We start from the raw sequence: 25,644 nt of genomic DNA, 5'->3' as shown, positions 1-25,644 counted from the left end.
TTTTGATCAATAGAGAAGAATTCTCTCCTGTGTTTGGGCTTGGTGAATGGAGAAATGTTGTCTTCTGTGTTGGCCTTAGGAAATACAGAAGAGTTGTCTCTGGTGCTCGTCTATGGAAATAGAGTAGAGTTGTCTCTTGTCTTGGGCTTAGGAAAGTGAGAAGCGTAGACTCCTTTATTTGGCTTGAGAAAAGGAAAAGAATTCTCTCCTGTCTTGGGCTTTTTGAATAGAGAAGAGTTCTCTCCTCTGTTGGGCTTGGGAAACGTAGGGGAGTTGTCTTCTGTGTTGGGTTTGGGAAATTGAGAAGGGTTCTCTGTTGTGATGGGCTTCAGAAATAGAGAATAATTCTCTCCTGTGTTGGGCTTTGTGAATAGAGAAGGATTGACTCCTGTGTTGGGCTGGGAAAAAGGGAAAAGTTATCTCCTGGATTGGGCTTGTGAAATAGGGAAGAGTTGTCTCCTGGATTGGGCTTGGGGAAATAGAGAAGAGTTCTCTCCTCTCTTGGGTTTGCTGAATAGAGAGGCGTTGTCTCCTGTGTTGGTCCTGATCAATAAAGAACTGTTCTCTCCAGTGTTGGGCTTGGGAAATAGAGAAGAGTTGTCTCCTGTGTTGGGCTTGGGAAATAGAGAAGTGTTCTCTCCTCTGTTGGGCTTGGGAAATGTAGGCAAGTTGTCTGCTGTTTTGGTTTTGGGAAATAGAGAAGTGTTCTCTGCTCTGTTGGTCTTGATCAATAGAGACTGGTCTCTCCTGTGTTCGGCTTGGTGAATGGAGCATATAATCTCCTGTGTTGGGCTTGGGAAATCGAGAAGATTTGTCTCCTCTGTTGGGCTTGGGAAATAAAGAGGATGAATAGAGAGGAGTTGTCTCTTGTGTTGGGCTTGGGAAATAGAGAAGAGTAGTATCCTGTATTGGGATTGCCAAAATATAAAGGATTTCTCTGCTGTGTTAGTTTTGATCAATAAAGAAGAGTTCTCTCCTGTGTTCGGCTTGGTGAATGGAGAAGTGTTCTCTTCTGTGTTGGGCTTGGGAAAAGTAGGAGTGATGTCTGCTGTGTTGGGCTTGGGACATAGAGAAGAGTTCCCTGCTGTGTTGGGCTTGGGTAATAGGGAAGAGTTGTCTCTTGTGTTAGGCTTGGGAAATGTAGGAGTGTTGTCTCTTGTGTTGGGCTTGGGAAATAGAGAAGAACTCTCTCCTGTGTTGGGCTTTGTGAATAGAGAAGAGTTGTCACCTGTGTTGGGCTTGGGAGATTCAGAAGAGTTGTCTCTTGTGTTGGGCTTCAAAAATAGGGTAGATTTGTCCCCTATGTTGGGCTTCATCAATAGAGAAGATTTCTCTCCTGTGTTGGGCTTGATCAATGTAGGAGAGTTCTCTCCTGTGTTTGTCTTGGGAAATAGGGAGGAGCTGTCTCCTGTGTTGGTCTTGAGAACTGTGGCATATTGTCGCCTGTGTTGGGCAAGGGAAATTGAGAAGAGTTGTATCCTCTGTTAAGCTTGGGAAAAAGAAAAGAGTTGTCTCCTGTGTTGTCTTGATCAATAGAGTAGAGTTCTCTCCTCTGTTGGGCTTGGGAAACATAGGGGAGTTGTCTGCTGTGTTGGGTTTGGGAAATCGAGAAGGGTTCTCTGCTGTGATGGGCTTCAGAAATAGAGAATAATTCTCTCCTGTGTTGGGCTTTGTGAATAGAGAAGGGTTGACTCCTGTGTTGGGCTGGGAAAAAGGGAAAGTTGTCTCCTGGATTGGGCTTGTGAAATAGGGAAGAGTTGTCTCCTGGATTGGGCTTGGGGAAATAGAGAAGAGTTCTCTCCTCTCTTGGGTTTGCTGAATAGAGAGGCGTTGTCCCCTGTGTTGGTCTTGATCAATAAAGAACAGTTCTCTCCTGTGTTGGGCTTGGGAAATAGAGAAGAGTTGTCTCCTGTGCTGGTCTTGATCAATAGAGAAGTTCTCTCCTCTGTTGGGCTTGGGAAACGTAGGCGAGTTGTCTGCTGTTTTGGGTTTGGGAAATAGAGAAGTGTTCTCTGCTCTGTTGGTCTTGATCAATAGAGAACAGGTCTCTCCTGTGATCGGCTTGTGAATGGAGCATATAATCTCCTGAGTTGGGCTTGGGAAATCAAGAAGATTTGTCTCCTCTGTTGGGCTTGGGAAATAGAGAGGATGAACAGAGAAGTGTTGTCTCTTGTGTTGGGCTTGGGAAATAGAGAGGATGAATAGAGAGGAGTTGTATCCTGTGTTGGGCTTGTCAAAATAGAAAGGATTTCTCTGCTGTGTTAGTTTTGATCAATAAAGAAGAGTTCTCTCCTGTGTTGGGCTTGGTGAATGGAGAAGTGATCTCTTCTGTGTTGGGCTTGGGAAATAGGGAAGAGTTGTCTCCGGTGTTGGATTTGCTGAATAGAGAAGAGTTGTCTCCTGTGTTTGGATTGGGGAAAAGGAGAAGAGTTGTCTCCTTTGTTGGGCTTGTCAAATAGGGTATAATTGCCTCCCGTGTTGGGTTTGCTGAATAGAGAAGAGTTCCCTCCTGTGTTGTTCTTGGTGAATGGAGAAATGTTGTCTTCTGTGTTGGCATTAGGAAATACAGAAGAGTTGTCTCTGGTGCTCGTCTTTGGAAATAGAGTAGAGCTGTCTCCTGTCTTGTGCTAAGGAAAGTGAGAAGTGTTGACTCCTTTATTTGGCTTGGGAAATAGAGAATAATTCTCTCCTGTGTTGGGCTTGGGAAAAGTAGGGGAGTTTTCTGCTGTGTTGGTTTTGGGAAATAGAGAAGAGTTCTCTGTTGTGTTGGTCTTGATCAATAGAGAACAGGTCTCTCCTGTGTTGGGCTTGGTAAATGGAGCATATTGTCTCCTGTGTTGGGCTTGGGAATTCGAGAAGAGTTGTCTCCTGTGTTGGGCTTGGGAAATAGAGAAGAATTCTCTCCTGTGTTGGGCTGGGAAAAAGGGAAGAGTTGTCTCCTGGATTGGGCTTGCAAAATAGGGAGGAGCTGTCTCCTGTGTTGGGCTTGGGGAAATAGCAAAGAATTCTCTCCTGTGTTGGTCTTGGGAAATGGAGCATATTGCCACTTGTGTTGGGCTTGGGAAATGGAGAAGAGTTATATCCGCTGTTGTGCTTGGGAAAATAGAGAAGAGTTGTCTCTTGTATTGGTCTTGATCAAGAGAGAAAAGTCCTCACTTCTGTTGGGCTTGTGTAACGTAGGAGGGATGCCTGCTGTGCTGGGTTTGGGAAATAGAGAAGAGTTCTCTCCTGACTTGGGTTTGCTGAATAGAGAAGAGTTGTCTCTTGCGTTCTTCTTGATCAATTGAGAAGAATTCTCTCCTGTGTTGGGTTTGGTGAATGGAGAAATGTTGTCTCCTGTGTTGGTCTTGAGAAATGGAGCATATTGCCTCTTGTGTTGGGCTTGGAAAATGGAGTAGAGTTGTATCCTCTGTTGTGCTTGGGAAATAGAGAAGAGTTGTCTCCTGTGTTGGTCTTGATCAGTAGAGAAGAGTCCTCACTTCTGTTGGGCTTTTGAAATGTAGGAGAGTTGTCTGCTGTGTTTGACTGGGAAAAAGGGAAGAGTTGTCTCCTGGATTGGGCTTGGGAAATAGGGAGGAGCTGTCTCATGTGTTGGGCTTGGGAAATAGAGAAGAGTTGTTTGCTGTTTTGGGCTTGGGAAATAGAGAAGAGTTGTCCGCTGTTTTGGGCTTGGGAAATAGAGAAGAGTTGTCCGCTGTTTTGGGCTTGGGAAATAGAGAAAAGCTGTATCCTCTGCTGGGCTTGGGAAATAGAGAAGTGTTGACACCTGTGTTGGTCTTTATCAATATAGAAGAGTATTCTCCTCTGTTGGGCTTGGGAAAAGTATGAGTGATGTCTGCTGTGTTGGGCTTGGGACATAGAGAAGAATTCTCTCCTGTGTTGGACTGGGAAAAAGGGAAGAGTTGTCTCCTGGATTGGGCTTGCAAAATAGGGAGGAGCTGTCTCCTGTGTTGGGCTTGGGGAAATAGTGAAGAGTTATCCGTTGTTTTGGGCTTGGGAAATAGAGAAAAACTGTCTCTTCTGTTGGGCTTGGGAAATAGAGAAGAGTTGTTTGCTGTTTTGGGCTTGGGAAATAGAGAAGAGTTGTTTGCTGTTTTGGGCTTGGGAAATAGAGAAAAGCTGTATCCTCTGCTGGGCTTGGGAAATAGAGAAGTGTTGTTTGCTGTTTTGGGCTTGGGAAATAGAGAAAAGCTGTATCCTCTGTTGGGCTTGGGAAATAGAGAAGAGTTGTTTGCTGTTTTGGGCTTGGGAAATAGAGAAAAGCTGTATCCTCTGTTGGGCTTGGGAAATAGAGAAGTGTTGACACCTGTGTTGGTCTTTATCAATATAGAAGAGTATTCTCCTCTGTTGGGCTTGGGAAATGTATGAGTGATGTCTACTGTGTTGGGCTTGGGACATAGAGTTCTCTGCTGTGTTGGGCTTGGGACATAGAGTTCTCTGCTGTGTTGGGCTTGGGTAATAGAGAAGAATTCTCTCCTGTGTTGGTCTAGGGAAATAGAGCATATTGCCTCTTGTGTTGGGCTTGGAAAATTGAGTAGAGTTGTATCCTCTGTTGTGCTTGGGAAATAGAGAAGAGTTGTCTCCTGTGTTGGTCTTGATCAGTAGAGAAGAGTCCTCACTTCTGTCGGGCTTTTGAAATGTAGGAGAGTTGTCTGCTGTGTTGGGTTTGGGAAATGAAGAAGAGTTGTATCCTGTGTTGGGCTTGGGAAATAGAGAAGAATTCTCTCCTGTGTTTGACTGGGAAAAAGGGAAGAGTTGTCTCCTGGATTGGGCTTGGGAAATAGGGAGGAGCTGTCTCCTGTGTTGGGCTTGGGAAATAGAGAAGAGTTGTCCGCTGTTTTGGGGTTGGGAAATAGAGAAAAACTGTCTCTTGTGTTGGGCTTGGGAAATAGAGAAGAGTTGTCTCCTGTGTTGGTCTTGATCAGTAGAGAAGAGTCCTCACTTCTGTTGGGCTTGTGAAATGTAGGAGAGTTGTCTGCTGTGTTGGGTTTGGGAAATGAAGAAGAGTTGTCTCCTGTGTTGGGCTTGGGAAATAGAGAAGAATTCTCTCCTGTGTTGGGCTTGGGGGAAAGGGAAGGGTTGTCTCCTAGATTGGGCTTGGGAAATAGGGAGGAGCTGTCTCATGTGTTGGGCTTGGGAAATAGAGAAGAGTTGTCCGCTGTTTTTGGCTTGGGAAATAGAGAAAACTGTCTCTTGTGTTGGGCTTTGGAAATAGAGAAGAGTTGTCCACTGTTTTGGGCTTGGGAAATAGAGAAGAGTTGTTCACTGTTTTGGGCTTGGGAAATAGAGAACAGTTGTTCACTGTTTTGGGCTTGGGAAATAGAGAAAAGCTGTATCCTCTGTTGGGCTTGGGAAATAGAGAAGAGTTGTTCACTGTTTTGGGCTTGGGAAATAGAGAAAAGCTGTATCCTCTGTTGGGCTTGGGAAATAGAGAAGTGTTGACACCTGTGTTGGTCTTTATCAATATAGAAGAGTATTCTCCTCTGTTGGGCTTGGGAAATGTATGAGTGATGTCTACTGTGTTGGGCTTGGGACATAGAGAAGAGATCTCTGCTGTGTTGGGCTTGGGTAATAGGGAAGAGTTGTCTCTTGTGTTAGGCTTGGGAAATGTAGGAGTGTTGTCTCTTGTGTTGGGCTTGGGAAATAGAGAAGAATTCTCTCCTGAGTTGGGCTTTGTGAAAAGAGAAGAGTTGTCACCTGTGTTGGGCTTGGGAGATTCAGAAGAGTTGTTGCTTGTGTTGGGCTTCAGAAATAGGGAAGAGTTGTCTCCTATGTTGGTCTTCAACAATAGAGAAGATGTCTCTCCTGTGTTGGGCTTGATCAATGTAGGAGAGTTCTCTCCTGTGTTTGTCTTGGGAAATAGGGAGGAGCTGTCTCCTGTGTTGGTCTTGAGAACTGTGGCATATTGTCACCTGTGTTGGGCTTGTGAAATCGAGAAGAGTTGTATCCTCTGTTAAGCTTGGGAAAAAGAAAAGAGTTGTCTCCTGTGTTGTCTTGATCAATAGAATAGAGTTCTCTCCTCTGTTGGGCTTGGGAAACGTAGGGGAGTTGTCTGTTGTGTTGGGTTTGGGAAATTGAGAAGGGTTCTCTGCTGTGATGGGCTTCAGAAATACAGAAGAATTCTCTCCTGTGTTGGGCTTTGTGAATAGAGAAGAGTTGACTCCTGTGTTGGGCTGGGAAAAAGGGAAAGTTGTCTCCTGGATTGGGCTTGTGAAATAGGGAAGAGTTGTCTCCTGGATTGGGCTTGGGGAAATAGAGAAGAGTTCTCTCCTCTGTTGGGTTTGCTGAATAGAGAGGCGTTGTCTCTTGTGTAGGTCTTGATCAATAAAGAACTGTTCTCTCCAGTGTTGGGCTTGGGAAATAGAGAAGAGTTGTCTCCTGTGTTGGGCTTGGGAAATAGAGAAGTGTTCTCTCCTCTGTTGGGCTTGGGAAATGTAGGCAAGTTGTCTGCTGTTTTGGTTTTGGGAAATAGAGAAGTGTTCTCTGCTCTGTTGGTCTTGATCAATAGAGAACAGGTCTCTCCTGTGTTCGGCTTGGTGAATGGAGCATATAGTCTCCTGTGTTGGACTTGGGAAATCGAGAAGATTTGTCTCCTCTGTTGGGCTTGGGAAATAGAGAGGATGAATAGAGAGGAGTTGTCTCTTGTGTTGGGCTTGGGAAATAGAGAAGAGTTGTATCCTGTGTTGGGCTTGGGAAACATAGGCGAGTTGTCTGCTGTTTTGGTTTTGGGAAATAGAGAAGTGTTCTCTGCTCTGTTGGTCTTGATCAATAGAGAACAGGTCTCTCCTGTGTTCGGCTTGGTGAATGGAGCATATAGTCTCCTGTGTTGGACTTGGGAAATCGAGAAGATTTGTCTCCTCTGTTGGGCTTGGGAAATAGAGAGGATGAATAGAGAGGAGTTGTCTCTTGTGTTGGGCTTGGGAAATAGAGAAGAGTTGTATCCTGTGTTGGGCTTGCCAAAATAGTAAGGATTTCTCTGCTGTGTTAGTTTTGATCAATAAAGAAGAGTTCTCTCCTGTGTTGAGCTTGGTGAATGGAACATATTGTCTCCTGTGTTGGTCTTGGGAAATGGAGCATATTGCCTCTTGTGTTGGGCTTGGGAAATGGAGAAGAGTTATATCCGCTGTTGTGCTTGGGAAAATAGAGAAGAGTTGTCTCTTGTATTGGTCTTGATCAATAGAGAAAAGTCCTCACTTCTGTTGGGCTTATGTAACGTAGGAGGGATGTCTGTTGTGTTGGGTTTGGGAAATAGAGAAGAGTTCTCTCCTGTCTTGGGTTTGCCGAATGGAGAAGAGTTGTTTCTTGTGTTCTTCTTGATCAATTGAGAAGAATTCTCTCCTGTGTTGGGTTTGGTGAATGGAGTAATGTTGTCTCCTGTGTTGGTCTTGGGAAATGGAGCATATTGCATCTTGTGTTGGGCTTGGGAAATGGAGAAAAATTCTCTGCTGTGTTGGGCTTTGTAAATAGAGAAGAGTTGTGTCCTGTGTTGGGCTTGGGGAAATAAAGAGATGTTCCCTGTGTTGGGCTTGATCAATAAAGAATCGTTCTCTCCTGGGTTGGGCTTAGTGAATGGAGAAATGTTGCCTTCTGTGTTGGGTTTGGGAAATCGAGAAGAGTTGTATCCTCCGTTTGGCTTGGGAAATAGAGAAGAGTTGTCTGCTGTTTTGGGCTTGGGAAATAGAGAAGAGATATCTCCTGTGCTGGTCCTGATCAATAGAGAAGATTTCTCTCGTGTGTTTGGCTTGGGAAAATGAGAAGAGCTGTCTCTTGTGTTGGGTTTGAAAAGTAGAGAAGAGTTCTCTCCTGACTTGGGTTTGTTCAATAGAGAAGAGTTGTCTCTTGTGTTGGTCTTCATCAATGGAGAAGAATTTCCTCCCGTGTTGGGTTATGTGAATGGAGAGGTGTGTCTCCTGTGTTGGTCTTGGGAGATATAACATATTGCCTCCTGGGTTGGTCTTGGTCAACAGAGAAGAGTACTCACTTCTGCTGGGCTTGTGAAACGTAGGAGAGTTGTCTGCTGTGCTGGGTTTGGGAAATAGAGAAGAATTGTCTCTTGTGTTGGGTTTTGGAATTGGAGAAGAGTTGTCTCCTGTATTGGGCTTGGGAAATTGAGAAGAATTCTCTTTCTGTGTTGGGCTTGGGAAAAAGGGAAGGGTTGTCTCCTGGATTGGGGTTGGAAAATAGGGAGGAGCAGTCTCATGTGTTGGGCTTGGGGAAATAGAGAACAGTTGTCTCTTGTGTTGGGCTTGATCAATAAAGAAGGGTTCTCTCCTTTGTTGGCCTTGGTGAATGGAGAAGTGTTGTCTTTTGTGTTGGGCTTGGGAAATAGGGAAGAGCTGTCTCTTTTGTTGGGCTGGGGAAATAGAGAAGTATTGTCACCTGTGTTGGGCTTGGGAGATTCAGAAAAGTTGTATCTTGTGTTGGGCTTTGGAAATAGGGAAGAGTTGTTTCCTGTGTTGGTTTTCATCAATAGAGCAGATTTCTCTCCTGTGTTGGGCTTGGGAAACGTAGGAGAGTTGTCTGCTGTGTTGGGTTTTAGAAATAGAGAAAGGTGCTCTACTGTGCTGGGCTTAGGAAATAGAGAAGAGTTGTCTCCTGACTTGGGTTTGCTCAATAGAGAAGAGTGGTCTCTTGTGTTAGTCTTGATCAATAGAGAAGAATTCTCTCCTGAGTTGGGCTTGGTGAATGGAGAAGAGTTGTCTCCTGTGTTGGTCTTGGGAAATGGAGCATATTGCCTCTTGTGTTGTGCTTGGGAAACAGAGAAGAGTTGTCTCCTGTGTTGTTCTTGATCAATAGAGAGGAGTCCTCACTTCTGCTGGGCTTGTGAAACGTAGGAATGTTGTCTGCTGTGTTGGGCTTGGGAAATAGAGAAGAATTCTCTCCTGTGCTGGGCCTTGTGAATAGAGAACAGTTGACTCCTGTGTTGGGTTTGGGGAAATAGAGTAGAGCTGTTCCCTGTGTTGGGCTTGTGAAATGGAGAAGAGTTGTCTCCTCTGTTGGGCCTGTCAAATAGAGAAGTGTTGTCTCCAGTGTTGGGCTTGGAAAATACAGAAGAGTTGACTCCTATATTGGGCTTGGGAAATAGAGAGGAACTGTCTTATTTGTTGGGCTTGGGGAAATAGAAAAGTGTTGTCCCCTGTGTTGGGCTTGGGAAATAGAGAGGAACTGTCTTATTTGTTGGGCTTGGTTGAAAAAGAAAAGTGTTGTCCCCTGTGTTGGGCTTGGGAAATAGAGAGGAACTGTCTCATTTGTTGGGCTTGGGAAAAATGGAAGAGTTCTCTGCTGTCTTGAGTTTGCTGAATAGAGAAGTGTTGTCTCCTCTGTTGATCAATAAAGAAGCGTTCTCTCCTGTGTTAGGCTTGGAAATGGAAATACTTGTCTCTTGTGTTGTGCTTGGGAAATCGAGAAGAACTGTCTCCTGTGTTGGTCTTGGTGAATGGAGCATATTGTCTCCTCTGTTGGGCTTGGGATATAGAGAGGAGTTATTTCTTGTATTGGGCTTGATGAATAGAGAAGAGTTGTCTCTTGTGTTGGGCTTGGGAAACAGGAAAGAGATGTCTCTTCTGGGCTTGGGAAACGGATAAGAGTTGTGTCCTGTGTTGGGTTGGAAAATAGAGAAGAGTTGTATCCTGTGTTAGGCTTGTGGAAATGGAGAAGAGTTCTCTCCTGTCCTTGGCATGTCAAATAGAGAAGAGTTGTCTCCTGTGTTGGTCCTGATCAACAGAGATGATTTCTCTCCTGTGTTGGCTTGGGAAATGTAGGAGAGTTGCCTGCTGTGTTGGGTTTGGTAAATAGAGAAGAGTTCTCTCCTGACTTGGGTTTGCTCAAGAGAAGTGTCATCTCCTGTGTTGGTCTTGATCAATAGAGAAGAATTCTCTCCTGTGTTGGGCTTGGTGAGTGGAGAGGTGTTGTCATCTGTGTTGGCCTTGGGAAATTGAGAAGAGTTGTCTCCTGTGTTGGGCTTGGGAAATAGGGAGGAGTTGTACCCTGTGTTATGCTTGAGGAAATAGAGAAGTGTTGTCTCCTGTGTTGGGCTTTGCGAATAGAGAAGTGTTGTCTCCTGTGTTAGGCTTGGAAAATAGAGAAGTGTTGTCTCCTGTGTTGGGCTTTGCGAATAGAGAAGAGTTGTCTCCTGTGTTAGGCTTGGGAAAAAGGGAAGAGTTGTCTCCTGGATTGGGCTTGGGAAATAGGGAGGAGCTGTCTGCTGTGTTGGTCTTGATCAATAAAGAAGAGTTCCCTCCTGTGTTGAGATCAGTGAAAGGAGAAGTGTTGTCTTCTGTGTTGGGCTTGGGAAATAGAGAAGTGTTGTCACCTGTGTTGGGCTTGGGAGATTCAGAAGAGTTGTCTCTTGTGTTGGGCTTCAGAAACAGGGAAGAGTTGTCTCCTATGTTGGTCTTCATCAATAGAGAAGATTTCTCTCCTTTGTTGGGCTTGGGAAATACGGAAGAGTTGTCTCCTGCGTTGGGCTTGGGAAAAAGGGAAGAGTTCTCTACTGTCTTGGGTTTGCTGAATAGAGAAGAGTTCTCTCCTGTGTTGGGCTTGGGAAATAGAGAAGAATTCTCTCCTGTGTTGGGCTTGGGAAATAGATAAGAATTCTCTCCTGCGTTGGGCTTGGGAAATACGGAAGAGTTGTCTCCTATGTTGGGCTTGCTGAATAGAGAAGAGTTGTCTGCTGTGTTGGTCTTGGTGAATGGAGAAGAGTTGTCTCCCGTGTTGGTCTTCGAAAATGGAGAAGAGTTGTCCCCTATGTTGGGATTGGGAAATGAAGAAGAGTTGTCTCTAGTGTTGGGCTTGTCAAATAGAGAATTTTTGTCTTCTGTGTTGGGCTTGGGAAACAGAGAAGGGTTGTCTCCTGTGTTGGCTTGGGAAATAAGGAAGTGTTGTGCAAATTCTTAGGGTCACAGGGGATGGAAACAGACACATCAGCCCAACTCATTCATCCCCACTTGGATATCTACCTAAGCGACCTCTATTTTCCTGTCTTTGACCCCTTTACTCTCTAAACCTTCCCTATCCACGTACCTGTCTTGTAAATATAATTGCACCTTCCCCACAACTTCCTCTGGCAGCTTGTCACATAGATGCATCACCTTCTGTGTTTAAAAACTGGCCTTCAGGTCCCCTTTAAACCTCTCCCCTCTCACCTGAAAGTGATGCACTTTCATTTAGACCCCCCCCCCTTCCCCTGTGTTGTACAGCGGTGTCACAATTAGCACATTATTTTACAGTGCCAGCCAGCGATCAGTTCCTGCCGCTGCTGCATGACCGTGTAAGTTTCCTCTGCGTGCTCCACTCTCTTCCCACACTCTAACGAAGAACAGTTAAGGTTAGTGAGTCAAGCACATGCTGTGTTGGCACCAGAAGCTCTTGCGGACTGCCAAGAACAATGCTCGTTATGTCGACCCAACGCATTGCACCGAACAATTTGATGTATGTGGCCAAATAAAGCTGGCCTTAAAAAGACTGTCCATCTACCTTAATGTCAAAGTTCAAAGTACCTTAATGTCACCCTATACAACCCTGAGATTTGGTTTCTTGTGGTCATACTCAATAAACCCATAGAATGAGCATGAGAGAATCAATGAAAGATCACACTAACTCGAGCATTCTACCAGAGCGCAGAAGACAACGAACTGTACAACCATCAGCCTCTTGAGGAAATAACAGAGGGGATAACTTCACTTGCCAGCACTGAACTGTTCCCAGAAACAATGGACTCATTTTCAAGGACTTTGTCTCATGTTCTTGATATTTATTATTATTATTATTTCTTTCCACGTCTAGTTTCTTATTAGTTGCACTGTGTTTCTTTTTTGTACTGTGAAAGCCGTTGGGCCACTTCCTGTCCGACTGCTGTGAGGTTCATCAGTCAAACTGGCTTCACTTGCTCCAGCTTGCCCTTACTTCCAATGCCCAGTTCATCTTCTGGAATATTCCATTTCTTACCACCGCCCTTGCGCTCTAGGGCGGGAGTGAATAGCAGCTGACTGCTGGGTAGTGAGGGTGCGGAGAGGAGGGTTAGCAGCAGTGTTGTTTCTCCTCTCACCACCCGGTTTCAGGACTGACCGTCTGCCACCCAACCCACTGCATAGCCCTCCTTGCCGCTGTTCATTTTGATACCCCCACACCGCCGTTACCCCGGCAACGCCGTCAGCCCCTTCTGCTTTTATAAACCTCTGGAAGGTCACCCCCGAGCCTCCTTCAGCCTATCCAGCCTCTCCCTATAATGCAATCCCTCGAGCTCCAGCAACCCCCCAACACCTTCTGGAGCAGCCCTTGGGAATTCCCCAGCTTGAGTTAGTGAGGAGGCTTCATCTGCAAACGTCACCCTGCTGAGTCTGGTGACCACTGCCCGCCTGCCCCCCACTGAGCCACAAATGCCAACAAATCCCGCGACACATGCCGGCGATAATAAACCCGGCTCTGATCCTGACAACCTACCTCTGAGGAATCCATGATTCCAAACATCGGGAAGAAGAGGACAGGGATCAAGGCAGTGACAGCGAGCGGCAGTGCCTCTGTGCACCAGTACAAAGCCATGATTATGATCGTGAATCCGCATCGGGCTTCCTAAACAACAAGAGGGGAGTAATTCAGTAACACTTCATTCCAAAGTGTCTGCAGATCTGAACTCTTCCTCAGTAAGATACCCCCCTCCCCACAACCTTTACATGGAGCATCAGCATAGAATATAGACCATGGGGCGCGCCACAGTGGCATCGTGGTCAGCTCTGGAGCTCAGGGGCAGGGGGTTCCCAGAGTTCAATTCAGACACCATCTGTGAGGTGTTTACATGTACTCCTCATGACCCGTGACCGTGTGGGTTTCCTAGGAGTGCTCCGGTTTCCTCCGACAGTCCAAAGACGTACTGGTTAGTAAGTTATTTGGACATTGTAAATTGTCCTGCGATTAGGCAAGGGTGAAACAGGTGGGTTGCTGGTCGGTGTGACACGGAAGGCCTGTAGGGCCTACTCTGTGCTGTATCTCTTTTTTTATTAATTTTCTACATAGAAGAATACAGAGTAAAATAAGATGTGTATCATTAAGTCAAAGAAAAGGATTAAATATTATCAAATACATTATATTTGAATCACACTTGGAATCTCATTACCCTATATTCATGTAAATTAAATCATAATATTGAAATGTGATGATTTTATAGCAAAAAAAAGAATCTAATCCCACTACCAAGATCGAAGCTGTTTGGTAAAGAAAGAAAAAAGGGAAAAAATCCTTATCATATTCTGAAATATGTTATTAGCCAACATCTGTACTTTAAGAGCAAATCAAATGTTTTGAAAATAGTTCAAAAATGGTCCCCACAATGTTTGAAAGTCTTGACTAGATTCGGAAATTGAACAACGGATTTCCTCTAAATTTAAGCATGACATAACATCACGTAACCTTTCAGCATGAGTAGGTGGAATGAAAATCTTCCATTTAAGCAAGAGCGCCCACCTAGTTATAAGAGAAATAAAAGCCAAAATGTGCAAATCAGATGTCTCCAAAATAACTTTTTCCTCCAACAATACCAAATAAGGCAGTCAAGGGGTAAGGCTTAAAATTTACTTTGAAAAGTACAGAGAAAGTTTGGAATACTTCCTTCCAGTACTTTTCAAGACTGGGACATGTCCAAAACATATGAACTAGTGAAGCTTCTCCATTGTTACATCTATCACAATAGGAAGGTATATCCGAATAGAAATGGGATAGCTTATCCTTGGTCATGTGAGCCCTATGAACCACTTTAAATTGTAGGAGGGAGTGGTGGGCACATAACGATTTAAAAATTGAACCAATTTAAAAATTCCATTCCAAGTTTCCTCAGAAATTGAAATCTGTAAATCTTGTTCCCAAAGATTTTTAATTTTGTATAAAGGCACATTTCTCATTCCCAGCAACATGCCATAAGTATTGGCTATTGAACCATTATGAAAAGGTTTCAAATTAGAAATTACATCTAATAAATTCTTATTGGGACTTTTAGGAAATATATATAACTGAGATCGCAAAAAGTCTCTAATTTGTAGATAGCAAGAAAACTGGGTTTTTGGTAAGCTATATTTAGCTGACAATAGCTCAAATGAAAAGAAAATTCCTCCAACAAACAAATCCTGGGAGCATTTAATAGCCAATCTATCCCATTCTTTAAAACCTAGATCGGTCATAGAGGGTTTAAAAAAATAATTAGAAAAATGGGACTTGAAAGAGAAAATCTCAATAAACCAAAGTATTTTCAAAATTGTACCCAGATCCTCTAAGTATGTTTAAGTACCAAATTGTCAGATAGTTTAGTTAAAGATAAAGGAAGTGAGGATCCAAGAAGATAAATGTTAGAAAATTTATTAACAGAATTAGCTCCTAAAGAAACCATACTGGACAGTCCTCACTGTTAATATAGTATGACCAAAATGTAAGATTTCATATATTGACTGCCCAGTAATAAAACCTAAAATTTGGTAAAGCTAAACCTCCATTCTTTTCAGCTTTTTGAAGATGAACTTCATTTAGTCGAGAATGTTTGATTTTCAACGTATAAGAAGATAGAATAGAATCAAGAGAATCAAAAAAGAATTTAGGAATAAAAATGGGTAAGGCCTGAAAAAGGTATATAAATTTAGGTAATATATTCATTTTAATAGAATTAATTTGGCCAATCAGCAATAACGAGAGGGGCGACCAAGTGCTGTATCTCTAAATTAAAAATAAAAGATAAATAAGGATGAAAATAAATAATATTAAATATAAATAAAGTACTGACAGAATTCTTTACAGTGTGGAGGTACAGCAAGAACATCCATACATCTCTCAAAGCTAAAAAGTTTCCTGATGAAGGGTCTTGGCCCGAAACATTGGCTACTCTTTTCTCATAGATGCTGCCTGGCCTGCTGAGTTCTTCCAGCTTTGTGTACGTATTCTATCTCTCAAAGCTGCCTTGCAATTTGACAGGGAGGTTAAGAAGTCATAGAGTGTGTTGGCCTTCATTGGTCAGGGGACTGAGTACAAGAACTATGAGGTAACGTTGCAGCTCTATAAAACCCCAGTAAGATCATACTTGGAATATTGTGTTCAGTTCTGGTTGCCTCATTGTAGGAAGGATGTGAAAACTTTAGAGAGGGTGCAGAGGAGATTGACCAGGATGCTGCCTGGATTACAGAAGGTGCAGAGGAGATTGACCAGGATGCTGCCTGGATTAGAGAGTGTGCAGAGGAGATTGACCAGGATGCTGCCTGGATTAGAGAGGGTGCAGAGGAGATTGACCAGGATGCTGCCTGGATTAGAGAGGGTGCAGAGGAGATTGACCAGGATACTGCCTGGATTAGAGAGGGTGCAGAGGAGATTTACCAGGATGCTGCCTGGATTAGAGAGGGTGCAGAGGAGATTTACCAGGATGCTGCCTAGATTAGAGAGGGTGCAGAGGAGATTGACCAGGATGCTTCCTGGATTAGAGAGGGTGCAGAGGAGATTGACCAGATGCTGCCTGGATTAGAGAGGGTGCAGAGGAGATTTACCAGGATGCTGCCTAGATTAGAGAGGGTGCAGAGGAGATTGACCAGGATGCTTCCTGGATTAGAGAGGGTGCAGAGGAGATTGACTAGGATGCTGCCTGGATTAGAGAGGGTGCAGAGGAGATTGACCAGGATGCTGCCTGGATTAGAGAGGGTGCAGAGGAGATTGACTAGGATGCTGCCTGGATTAGAGAGGGTGCAGAGGAGATTGACTAGGATGCTGCCTGGATTAGAGAGCATGCTTTATGAGAATCTAGGGCTTTTCTCTTTGGAGTGAAGGAGGATGAGAGGCATATTGATAGAGGTGTATGAGATGATAAAAGGCATAGAGTCATAGTGAAGTATAGACAGAAATAGGCCCATCTATCCATGCTGAAAGCATAAGCTGCCTGCTCCCCTCAACCTGCACTGGACCATCGCCCTCCATACCCCTACCATCCATGTACCTATCCAAACTTCTGCTAAACATTGAAACTGAGCTTGCAGGGACCAGTGGGGCTGGCAACTCATTCCACATTCTCACAGCCCCCTCAGTGAAGAAGTTTCCCCTCATATTCCCTTAAACATTTTGCCTTTCACCCTTAACCCATGACCTCTGGTTGTAGTCCCACCTGACAGTGGAAAAAACCTGCTTGGATTTATCCTATCTATACCCACCCCCCCCCCCCCATAATTTTGTATACCTCTATCAAATCTCCTCTTAATCTTCTATATTCCAAGCAATGAAGTCCTAACCTATTCAATCTTTCCTTAAAACTCAGGTCCTCCAGACCCAGCAACCTCCTTCTAAATGTTCTCTGTATGCTTTCAGCCTTGTTTCCACATTTCTTGTAGGTAGGTGGCCTAAACTGCACACAATTCTCCAAATTAGAACTCACCAATGTCTTGTACAACTTTAACACAGCATCTCCTGTACTCAATACTTTGATTTATGAAGGCCAATGTACCAAAACTTTTCTTTACGATCCCCCTCTCTAACTGTGATGCCATTTTCAATTAATTTTGAACCTGTATTCCCAGACCTCTTTGTTCTGCCATATTCCTCAGTACCCAACCGTTCACAGTGTAAAACCTATCCTGTTTGGTCCTACTGAATTGCTATACCACACTTGTCTGCATTAAATTCCATCTGCCATTTTTCCAGCTGGTCCAGACCCCACTACAAGCCATGATAGCCTTCCTCACTGTCAACTACACCCCAATCTTAGTGTCATCGCAAATTTGCTGATCCAGCTAACCACATTATCATCCATATCATTGGTGCATGGCCTAGTGGGCAAGGCATCAGACTAGTAACCTGAAGGTCACTGGTTCGAGCCTCAGCTGAGGCAGCGTGTTTGTGTCCTTGAGCAAGGCACTTAACAACACATTGCTCTGCGACGTCACCGGTGCCAAGCTGTATGGGTCCTAGTGCCCTTCCCTTGGACAACGTCGGTGGCGTGGAGAGGGGAAGGCCTGCAGCTTGGGCAACTGCCGGTCCCCCATACAACCCTGCCCAGGCCTGCACCCTGGAAGCTCCAGGTGCAGATCCATGTTCTCTGGAGACCGACGGATGCCACCACATCCATATCGTTGATATCGATGACAAACAACAACAGACCCAGCACCCATCCCTGTGGCACTCCACTGGTCACAGGCCTCCAGTCAGAGAGGCAGCCCTCTACTACCACTCTCTGGCTTCTCCACAAAGCCAGTCTCTCATCCAACTTTCTCCCTCATCTTGAATGCTGAGCGACTGAACCTTCTTGACCAGCCTCCCACACAGGACCTTGTCAAATGCCTTGCTAAAGTCCATGTAGACAACATCCATTGCCTTGTCTTCATCAGCTTTCCTGGTAACTTCCTTGAAGAACTCTGTAAGACTGGTTAGACGCGACCTACCACACATGAAACCATGGTGGCTATCCTTAATCAGTCCATGTCTATCGAAACACTTGTATATCTGGTCCCTTAGAACACTTCCCAATAACTTTCCCACAGCTGATGTCCGACTCAGTGGCGTATAATTTCCTGGTTTAGATCATTCCTGTCCATAGGTTGCCAGGCAACCAGAGACTTTTCCCCAAGGCAGCAATGGCTAACACAAGGGGGCTTAAGGTGATTGGAGGAAAGAACAAGGGGGGTGAGAGATAGGACTTTTACCCGGAGACAGGTGGCTGTGTGGAATGTGCAGCCAGGCAGATCCTTTAGGGGTGTTAAAGAGATTTGTAATGAGTCTCATAGGTGAAAGGACAATGAAGGTCTATGATAAAGCAGGGAAGGGTTAGATTGATCTTGAAGTAGGTGAAAAGGTCAGCACCACATTGTGGGCTGAAGGGCCTGTACAGTGTTCCACTGTTCTACGTGCCGTACAACGCAGCACAGTAGTAGGTGCTTCACACTGCGATACTGCGCCCAAGTAATTCAATGAGTAATAAATACTAATTAAACTGCCACAACATCCATCCCTCCTTTCTCTGCATAGCTATCTGTGTCTAACTATGTGCCTTCTGAATGCTGCTATTCAATTTACTTCTACCGCCCCCCCACAGGCAGCCACCGCTCTCTGGGTAAAAGACTTGCAGCACACATCTCCTTTGAAAGACACCCGCCCACCTCTGGTAACTATCTATCCGGTTCTTTACTGAAAGCTCCCATTGTCCATCACGCTTTGTGGCCCCACCCATACAAACTGAACACAGAATAACCCCTTTCTAACAACTCACAGCTGCCAACTTTACCTTCTCTGCTTTCAGGATCCCATTTCCTTCTGTCATCCCACAGAATGGAAACTCCTTAACCCCAGCAATCCTCCCATCGACCCTGTGTCTACCAAGTTCAAAGCTTAAGTAACTCTAATATCAATGTGTGTGCACAGTTGTCACCATATACTTCCCCGAGATTCGTCTCCCAGTGGGAATACACAGTAAATCCAAGAAACACAATAGGATCAATGAAAGATCGTGTCGATTTGTACCAATGTACAAAAGACACAATCTGTGCAAAAACAGTGATAAATAAGTAGAGAGAGAGAGAGAAGTGTCCTTCAACATGAGTCCATAGGTTGTGGGAACATTTCAATGATGGGGCAATTGAAGTTATCTCCTGGTTCAAGAACCTGATGGTTGAGGGGTAATGACTGTTCCTGGACCTGGTGGGTGAGTCCTGTGGCTCCTCTACTTTCTTGATGATAGGAGCAAGAAGACAGCACGGCCTGGATGGTGGGGGTCCCTGATAATGGACTCTGCTTTCCTGTGACAGCGCTCCATGTAGATTAGCTCAATGATTGGGAGGACTTTACCCAAGATGGGCAGTGCTGTGCCCACTGGTTTTTGTCTGATCCCAGCAGTATGTGATAGAATAGTATAGAGCAGGGGTGGGCAAACTTTTTGACTTGAGGGCCACAAAGGGTTCTAAAATTTGACAGGGGGGCCAGACCAGGAGCAGATGGACAGAGTGTTTTGGTAATACACCTCATAAGAGAAAATAAAATATCATGGGATATGTAGAAAACATGTGCTTTAATTTCAATTGAAAATGAACAAATGCATTACAACAAAATATCTGTCTTTGAAGTCCCATGGTATTTAGCTATTTATTGAAATGACTTTTAAAACACTGAAAATTAAATGAATAAAATACAGCTATTTTTAATAGTAACAGTTATTATTTTAAAGCACTAAAAATTCTGTTATCCTTCAAGATATTATCATCATCACTCTCCTCCTGACTGTCTTTATTTCAAAAACGGTAGGAGATGCAGGTCTACTTGTCCTGCTCCTTCTTATTCAATTGTCCCCTGTGCCAAAACTCAACAACGACCCGCACAATGACAAAGCAGGGAGAGCGCGTCGGTATGCGGAGCTCTGTGCTCGCAAATCCCCGCAGGCTATCTCCCTTAGTCGGAACGCTGGCTAATTGTGAGCCGGTTCGGATGTGCCAGGAAATGGGTCACCACAAGGTCACAAAGTAAAGCGCAAATGTGGAGTAATGTGCTGCACTTCAACAAAGGTCAATGTATATAGAATGCGTCATCTATTGGGAAAATGCCAGAATTGCGGGGAGAAAACGTTAACAAGGTTTATTAATATAATTTCATCAAGTTCTGCGGACCGGATTAAAAAGCTTAACGGGCCGCATATGGCCCGCGGGCCGTAGTTTGCCCATGCCTGGTATAGAGGGAGCTTCACTCTGAGTTTGACCCTAGGAGTGTCTGATAGAACAGCGTAGAGGGAGTTCCACTCTATTTGACACGACATGTCTGATGGGACAGTACAGAGAGAGTTTTACTCTGTGTATGACCCTTTTTTTTTTACAAAATCCTTTATTACAAATTTCGGTGCTATACAATATATACAAAACAGTGGCAAACACAATTACTGCACTACAAATAGACAATAGACATGACACCAGAATGTTGCCATCCCTATCCACGATGGCATTTACACCCCGCGGAGCCCAACGGTCTCGAAACTCCTCCAAGGCTGCTGTGGACTGCGCGTGTTCCTTTTCAATAGTTACCCGGGCACGAACATACCCCCTAAACATTGCGAGGCAGTCTGCCCGGGGAGATCCTCCCGCCACCCATTTCCAAGACCCACGGATGGTGGATTTCGCCAGCCCCAGGAGCAAGTTGACTAGGACATCCTCATCCCTCCATGCCCCCTTCCTTACTGGATGACCATATATAAACAGGGTGGGACTGGAGTATCTGATGGGACGGTGTGGAGGGAGCTTCACTCTGCCTCACTCCAGAAATATGTGATAGGATGGGGTGGATGGAGCTTCACTCTGTGTCTGACTCCAGGAGTGTGTGATGGGACAGTGAAATAAAGGGAGATTCACTGGGTGTCTGACCCGGGAGTGTGTGATGGGACGGTGTGGAGGGAGATTCACTCTGTGTTTGACCCAGGAGTGTGTGATGGGACGGTGTGGAGGGAGATTCACTCTGTGTCTGACCCCGGGAGTGTGTGATGGGACGGTGTGGAGGGAGATTCACTCTGTGTCTGAGCCCGGGAGTGTGTGATGGGACGGAGTGGAGGGAGATTCACTCTGTGTCTGACCCCGGGAGTGTGTGATGGGACAGTGAAATAAAGGGAGATTCACTCTGTGTCTGACCCTGGGAGTGTGTGATGGGACGGTGAGGAGGGAGCTTCTCTCTGTGTATGACCCCAGGAGTGTGTGGTGGGATGGTGTGGAGGGAGATTCACTCTGTGTCTGACCCCGGGAGTGTGTGATGGGACGGTGTGGAGGGAGATTTACTCTGTGTCTGACCCCGGGAGTGTGTGATGGGACGGTGTGGAGGGAGTTTCACTCTGTGTCTGACCCCGGGAGTGTGTGATGGGACGGTGTGGAAGGAGATTCACTCTGTGTCTGACCCCAGGAGTGTGTGATGGGACGGTGTGGAGGGAGATCCACTCTGTGTCCGACCCCGGGAGTGTGTGATGGGACGGTGTGGAGGGAGATTCACTCAGTGTCTGACTCCGAGAGGGTGTGATGTTACCCTGACCGTGGGAGTGTGTGACGGGATGATGTTGACTGGGAGATGCAGTTCCTGGAAGACGTGAGGTTTAGTACAAAGAAACACCCACATTTCTCACCTCTACCTCCAGGTGACGCAGAGTCCTGGAATCTGAACAATCAGATCCGACCCAGTCAACTCTGGAAAAATATTTTACTGCTGGCAGAAGAGCAAAGTTTTTGTTATTGAGAAGTTACTGAGGTCACAGGTTCCAGGTATTTTGCACTTTGACTGACTGATAAATTCTTGCAATCAATAGAAGGCTCCTTAATTAACAAAGTGTAAAATCCTTTCACCCTGTTCTGCAAAACAGCACTTACTGGTAACAAACCTATGAGTCCAAGGGGACACACTGAGCCCTGGGTCACAACTGTACGGGTCAGACACAGAGTGACTCTCCCTCCACACCGTCCCATCCCACACTCCCGGGGTCAGACACAGAGTGAAACTCCCTCCACACCATCCCATCCCACACTCCCGGGGTCAGAAACAGAATGAATCTCCCTCCACACCGTCCCATCACACACTCCCGGGGTCAGACACAGAGTGAATCTCCCTCCACACCGTCCCATCACACACTCCCGGGGTCAGACACAGAGTGAAACTCCCTCCACACCGTCCCATCACACACTCCCGGGGTCAGACACAGAGTGAATCTCCCTCCACACCGTCCCATCACACACTCCCAGGGTCAGACACAGAGTGAAACTCCCTCCACACCGTCCCATCACACACTCCCGGGGTCAGACACAGAGTGAATCTCCCTCCACACCGTCCCATCACACACTCCCGGGGTCAGACACAGAGTGAAACTCCCTCCACACCGTCCCATCACACACTCCCAGGGTCAGACACAGAGTGAATCTCCCTCCACACCGTCCCATCACACACTCCCAGGATCAGACAGAGAGTGAATCTCCCTCCACACCGTCCCATCACACACTCCCGGTGTCAGACAGAGAGTGAATCTCCCTCCACACCGTCCCATCACACACTCCCGGGGTCAGACACAGAGTGAATCTCCCTCCACACCGTCCCATCACAGACTCCCGGGGTCAGAAACAGAGTGAATCTCCCTCCACACCGTCCCATCACACACTCCCGGGGTCAGACACAGAGTGAATCTCCCTCCACACCGTCCCATCACACACTCCCGGGGTCAGACACAGAGTGAAACTCCCTCCACACCGTCCCATCCCACACTCCCAGGATCAGACACAGACTGAATCTCCCTCCACACCGTCCCATCACACACTCCCGGGGTCAGACACAGAGTGAAACTCCCTCCACACCGTCCCATCACACACTCCCGGGGTCAGACACAGAGTGAATCTCCCTCCACACCGTCCCATCACACACTCCCAGGGTCAGACACAGAGTGAAACTCCCTCCACACCGTCCCATCACAGACTCCCGGGGTCAGACACAGAGTGAAACTCCCTCCACACCGTCCCATCCCACACTCCCAGGATCAGACACAGACTGAATCTCCCTCCACACCGTCCCATCACACACTCCCGGGGTCAGACACAGAGTGAAACTCCCTCCACACCGTCCCATCACACACTCCTGGGGTCAGACACAGAGTGAATCTCCCTCCACACCGTCCCATCACAGACTCCCGGGGTCAAAAACAGAGTGAATCTCCCTCCACACCGTCCCATCACACACTCCCGGGGTCAGACACAGAGTGAATCTCCCTCCACACCGTCCCATCACACACTCCCGGGGTCAGACACAGAGTGAAACTCCCTCCACACCGTCCCATCCCACACTCCCAGGATCAGACACAGACTGAATCTCCCTCCACACCGTCCCATCACACACTCCCGGGGTCAGACACAGAGTGAAACTCCCTCCACACCGTCCCATCACAGACTCCCGGGGTCAGACACAGAGTGAAACTCCCTCCACACCGTCCCATCCCACACTCCCAGGATCAGACACAGACTGAATCTCCCTCCACACCGTCCCATCACACACTCCCGGGGTCAGACACAGAGTGAAACTCCCTCCACACCGTCCCATCACACACTCCTGGGGTCAGACACAGAGTGAATCTGCCTCCACACCGTCCCAACCCACACTCCCAGGATCAGACACAGAGTGAATCTCCCTCCACACCGTCCCATCACAGACTCCCGGGGTCAGAAACAGAGTGAATCTCCCTCCACACCGTCCCATCACACACTCCCGGGGTCAGACACAGAGTGAATCTCCCTCCACACCGTCCCATCACACACTCCCGGGGTCAGACACAGAGTGAAACTCCCTCCACACCGTCCCATCCCACACTCCCAGGATCAGACACAGACTGAATCTCCCTCCACACCGTCCCATCACACACTCCCGGGGTCAGACACAGAGTGAAACTCCCTCCACACCGTCCCATCACACACTCCCAGGATCAGACACAGAGTGAATCTCCCTCCACACCGTCCCATCCCACACTCCCAGGATCAGACACAGAGTGAATCTCCCTCCACACCGTCCCATCCCACACTCCCAGGATCAGACACAGACTGAATCTCCCTCCACACCGTCCCATCCCACACTCCCAGGATCAGACACAGAGTGAAACTCCCTCCACACCGTCCCATCCCACACTCCCAGGATCAGACACAGACTGAATCTCCCTCCACACCGTCCCATCCCACACTCCCGGGGTCAGACACAGAGTCGAGCCGAACCTTGTCTTCCCTCAGTCACAAACTGCACTCTCCAGTAACAGTAAGCAGTGTAATCGAAGTTGTGACTGGCTCGGGTTCGAAGTTAGTAAGCGGATCGCCAAGCCCAGTCTGAGCACATCCCACTCGGATGGTCTGTGCTCTCTGGCGTGGGAGCGCGGCGCCCGCAACGCAATTCTGCCCGAGTTCAGTCAATGCGACCTGTGGCTGGTCTCCGCGTCGGTCTGCTTACCGGGGTGGGAATAACCAAGGGTAGCGGCAGTAACAACAGGAGCGACAGGACAATGATCAGATCGTTCTTGAAAGCCCAGAGCGTTTTCCAGTGAGTATCCATTCTGGCCTCGAGTGAGAGAGAGAGAGGGAGTGAGAGTTTGGACTCGCGAACAGCGGGTCTTGTATATAAAAGAAAAACAATTAAAGATTAACTCGCCTCTTTGATTGACGGGAGATGTTAACCCAGCAAAGGTGATATGACAGGAGGGCGGTGTCTCATACGCACACTGGCTTCCAATAAAGAGCTAAGGGACGCGGGGTTCCTGCAGCGGCTGTGGATACGGTTTTGTGTGTGTGTGTGTAAGAGAGAGTGTGTAAGTGTGATTGTGTATGTGTCTGTGTGTGCGTGAGTGTGTGTGTGAGTGTGTGTATGTGCGTGTGTGAGTCTGTGTGTGTGTGTGTGTGTGTAAGTGTGTGTGTGAGTGTGTGTGTGTATGTGCGTGTGTGAGTCTGTGTGTGAGTGTGTAAGTGTGTGTGTGAGTGTGTGTGTGTATGTGCGTGTGTGAGTCTGTGTGAGTGTGTAAGTGTGTGTGTGAGTGTCTGTGTGTGTGTGTGAGAGAGTGTGTAAGTGTGATTGTGTATGTGTCTGTGTGTGCGTGAGTGTCTGTGTGTGTGTATGTGCGTGTGTGAGTCTGTGTGTGTGTGTAAGTATGTGTATGAGTGTCTGTGTGAGTGTGTGTGTGTATGTGAGTGTGTCTGTATGAGTGTGTAAGTGAGTGTGTGAGTGTGTGTGTGAGTGTGTAAGTGTGTGTGTGAGTGTGTAAGTGTGTGTGTGTGAGTGTGCCTGTGTGTGTGAGTGTGTACGTGTGTGTGTGAGTGTGTGTGTGTGTGTGTGAGTGTGTAAGTGTGTGTGAGTGTGTAAGTGTGTGTGTGTGTGAGTGTGTGTGAGAGAGAGAGAGTGTGTAGTGTGTATTTGTGTCGGGGGCGCGCTGACGGATCTTGTTCACCAGCTGGAGGTTTCTCTCTTCAAAGGCTGGGTTGGGATTGGTGAGATTGGGGCTGGGTTTGGTTGTAGTTGGGGTTAGGTTTGGGACTGGGGATAGGGTTGGGATTCTGGGATTGAAGTTGTGGTTGGGAATGGAGTTAGTGGTGAGGTTGGGATTAGGGGTAGGGTTGGGATTGGGTCTGGGGATTAGAGTTGAGATTGTGATTGGGATTGAGGTTGGGGTTGGGAAAGAGGTTGTGTTTGCAAATGGGGTTAGGGTCGGGATTTAGGGCTGGAGACTGTGCCACTGTAAAAGCGATTAATGGGCATGAAGAGAGCAGGCAAAGTGATGGCGGGGATGGGGCAGAGTACAGGGACAGGGGGCAGAGGCTGTGACCACAGTACAGTAACACAGACACAATGAACTTGGTTGAGGTTTCAGGGAAAGTCTCTTCAGCAGAGAAAGTGCAGGGTTCCCTCCAGCAGAAGTTTCACAGAGTCACTCAATACAGAAACAGGTCCAAAGACCCAAGTGTTCACTGCTGACCAAGATGCACATCGAAGCTATTCTTGGCCAGTTTGCCTGTCCAGGGTGACAGAAGGCAAAGTTCTGGGGAATAGTCAGCAGTGTTTCTCCAGCTGCCTGCCACATCCCAGAGATGTACAGGATAAGGTTAGTCATTGTGGCCACGCTTCTTTGGACTGTGTTGGTCATTAATGCAAACCAGGGATTTCATTCAGTGTTTCAAA

General features: G+C 46.7%; 1 protein-coding gene across 1 annotated transcript in view; it reads right to left on the bottom strand.

Annotated features, from left to right (window-relative positions):
• The window catches only part of LOC132396161 (Na(+)/citrate cotransporter-like), a 59,093-nt gene extending 35,007 nt beyond the window's left edge, over positions 1-24,086 (bottom strand). Inside the window, exons 1-2 of the mRNA XM_059973703.1 lie at positions 23,929-24,086; positions 12,442-12,570 (exon numbers count right to left, since the gene is read on the bottom strand). Coding sequence (XP_059829686.1) covers positions 12,442-12,570; positions 23,929-24,030 — 231 coding nt within the window. The 5' untranslated portion in view covers positions 24,031-24,086. The remainder of the gene's footprint in view (positions 1-12,441; positions 12,571-23,928) is intronic.
• Between the last annotated feature and the right edge of the window lie 1,558 nt (positions 24,087-25,644).

Source organism: Hypanus sabinus, chromosome 6, assembly GCF_030144855.1.
Source record: "Hypanus sabinus isolate sHypSab1 chromosome 6, sHypSab1.hap1, whole genome shotgun sequence".
NCBI classification, from domain to species: Eukaryota; Metazoa; Chordata; class Chondrichthyes; order Myliobatiformes; family Dasyatidae; genus Hypanus; species Hypanus sabinus.
The sequence above is the reverse complement of the archived record's forward strand: the minus strand, read 5'-3'. Positions and strand labels throughout refer to the sequence as shown.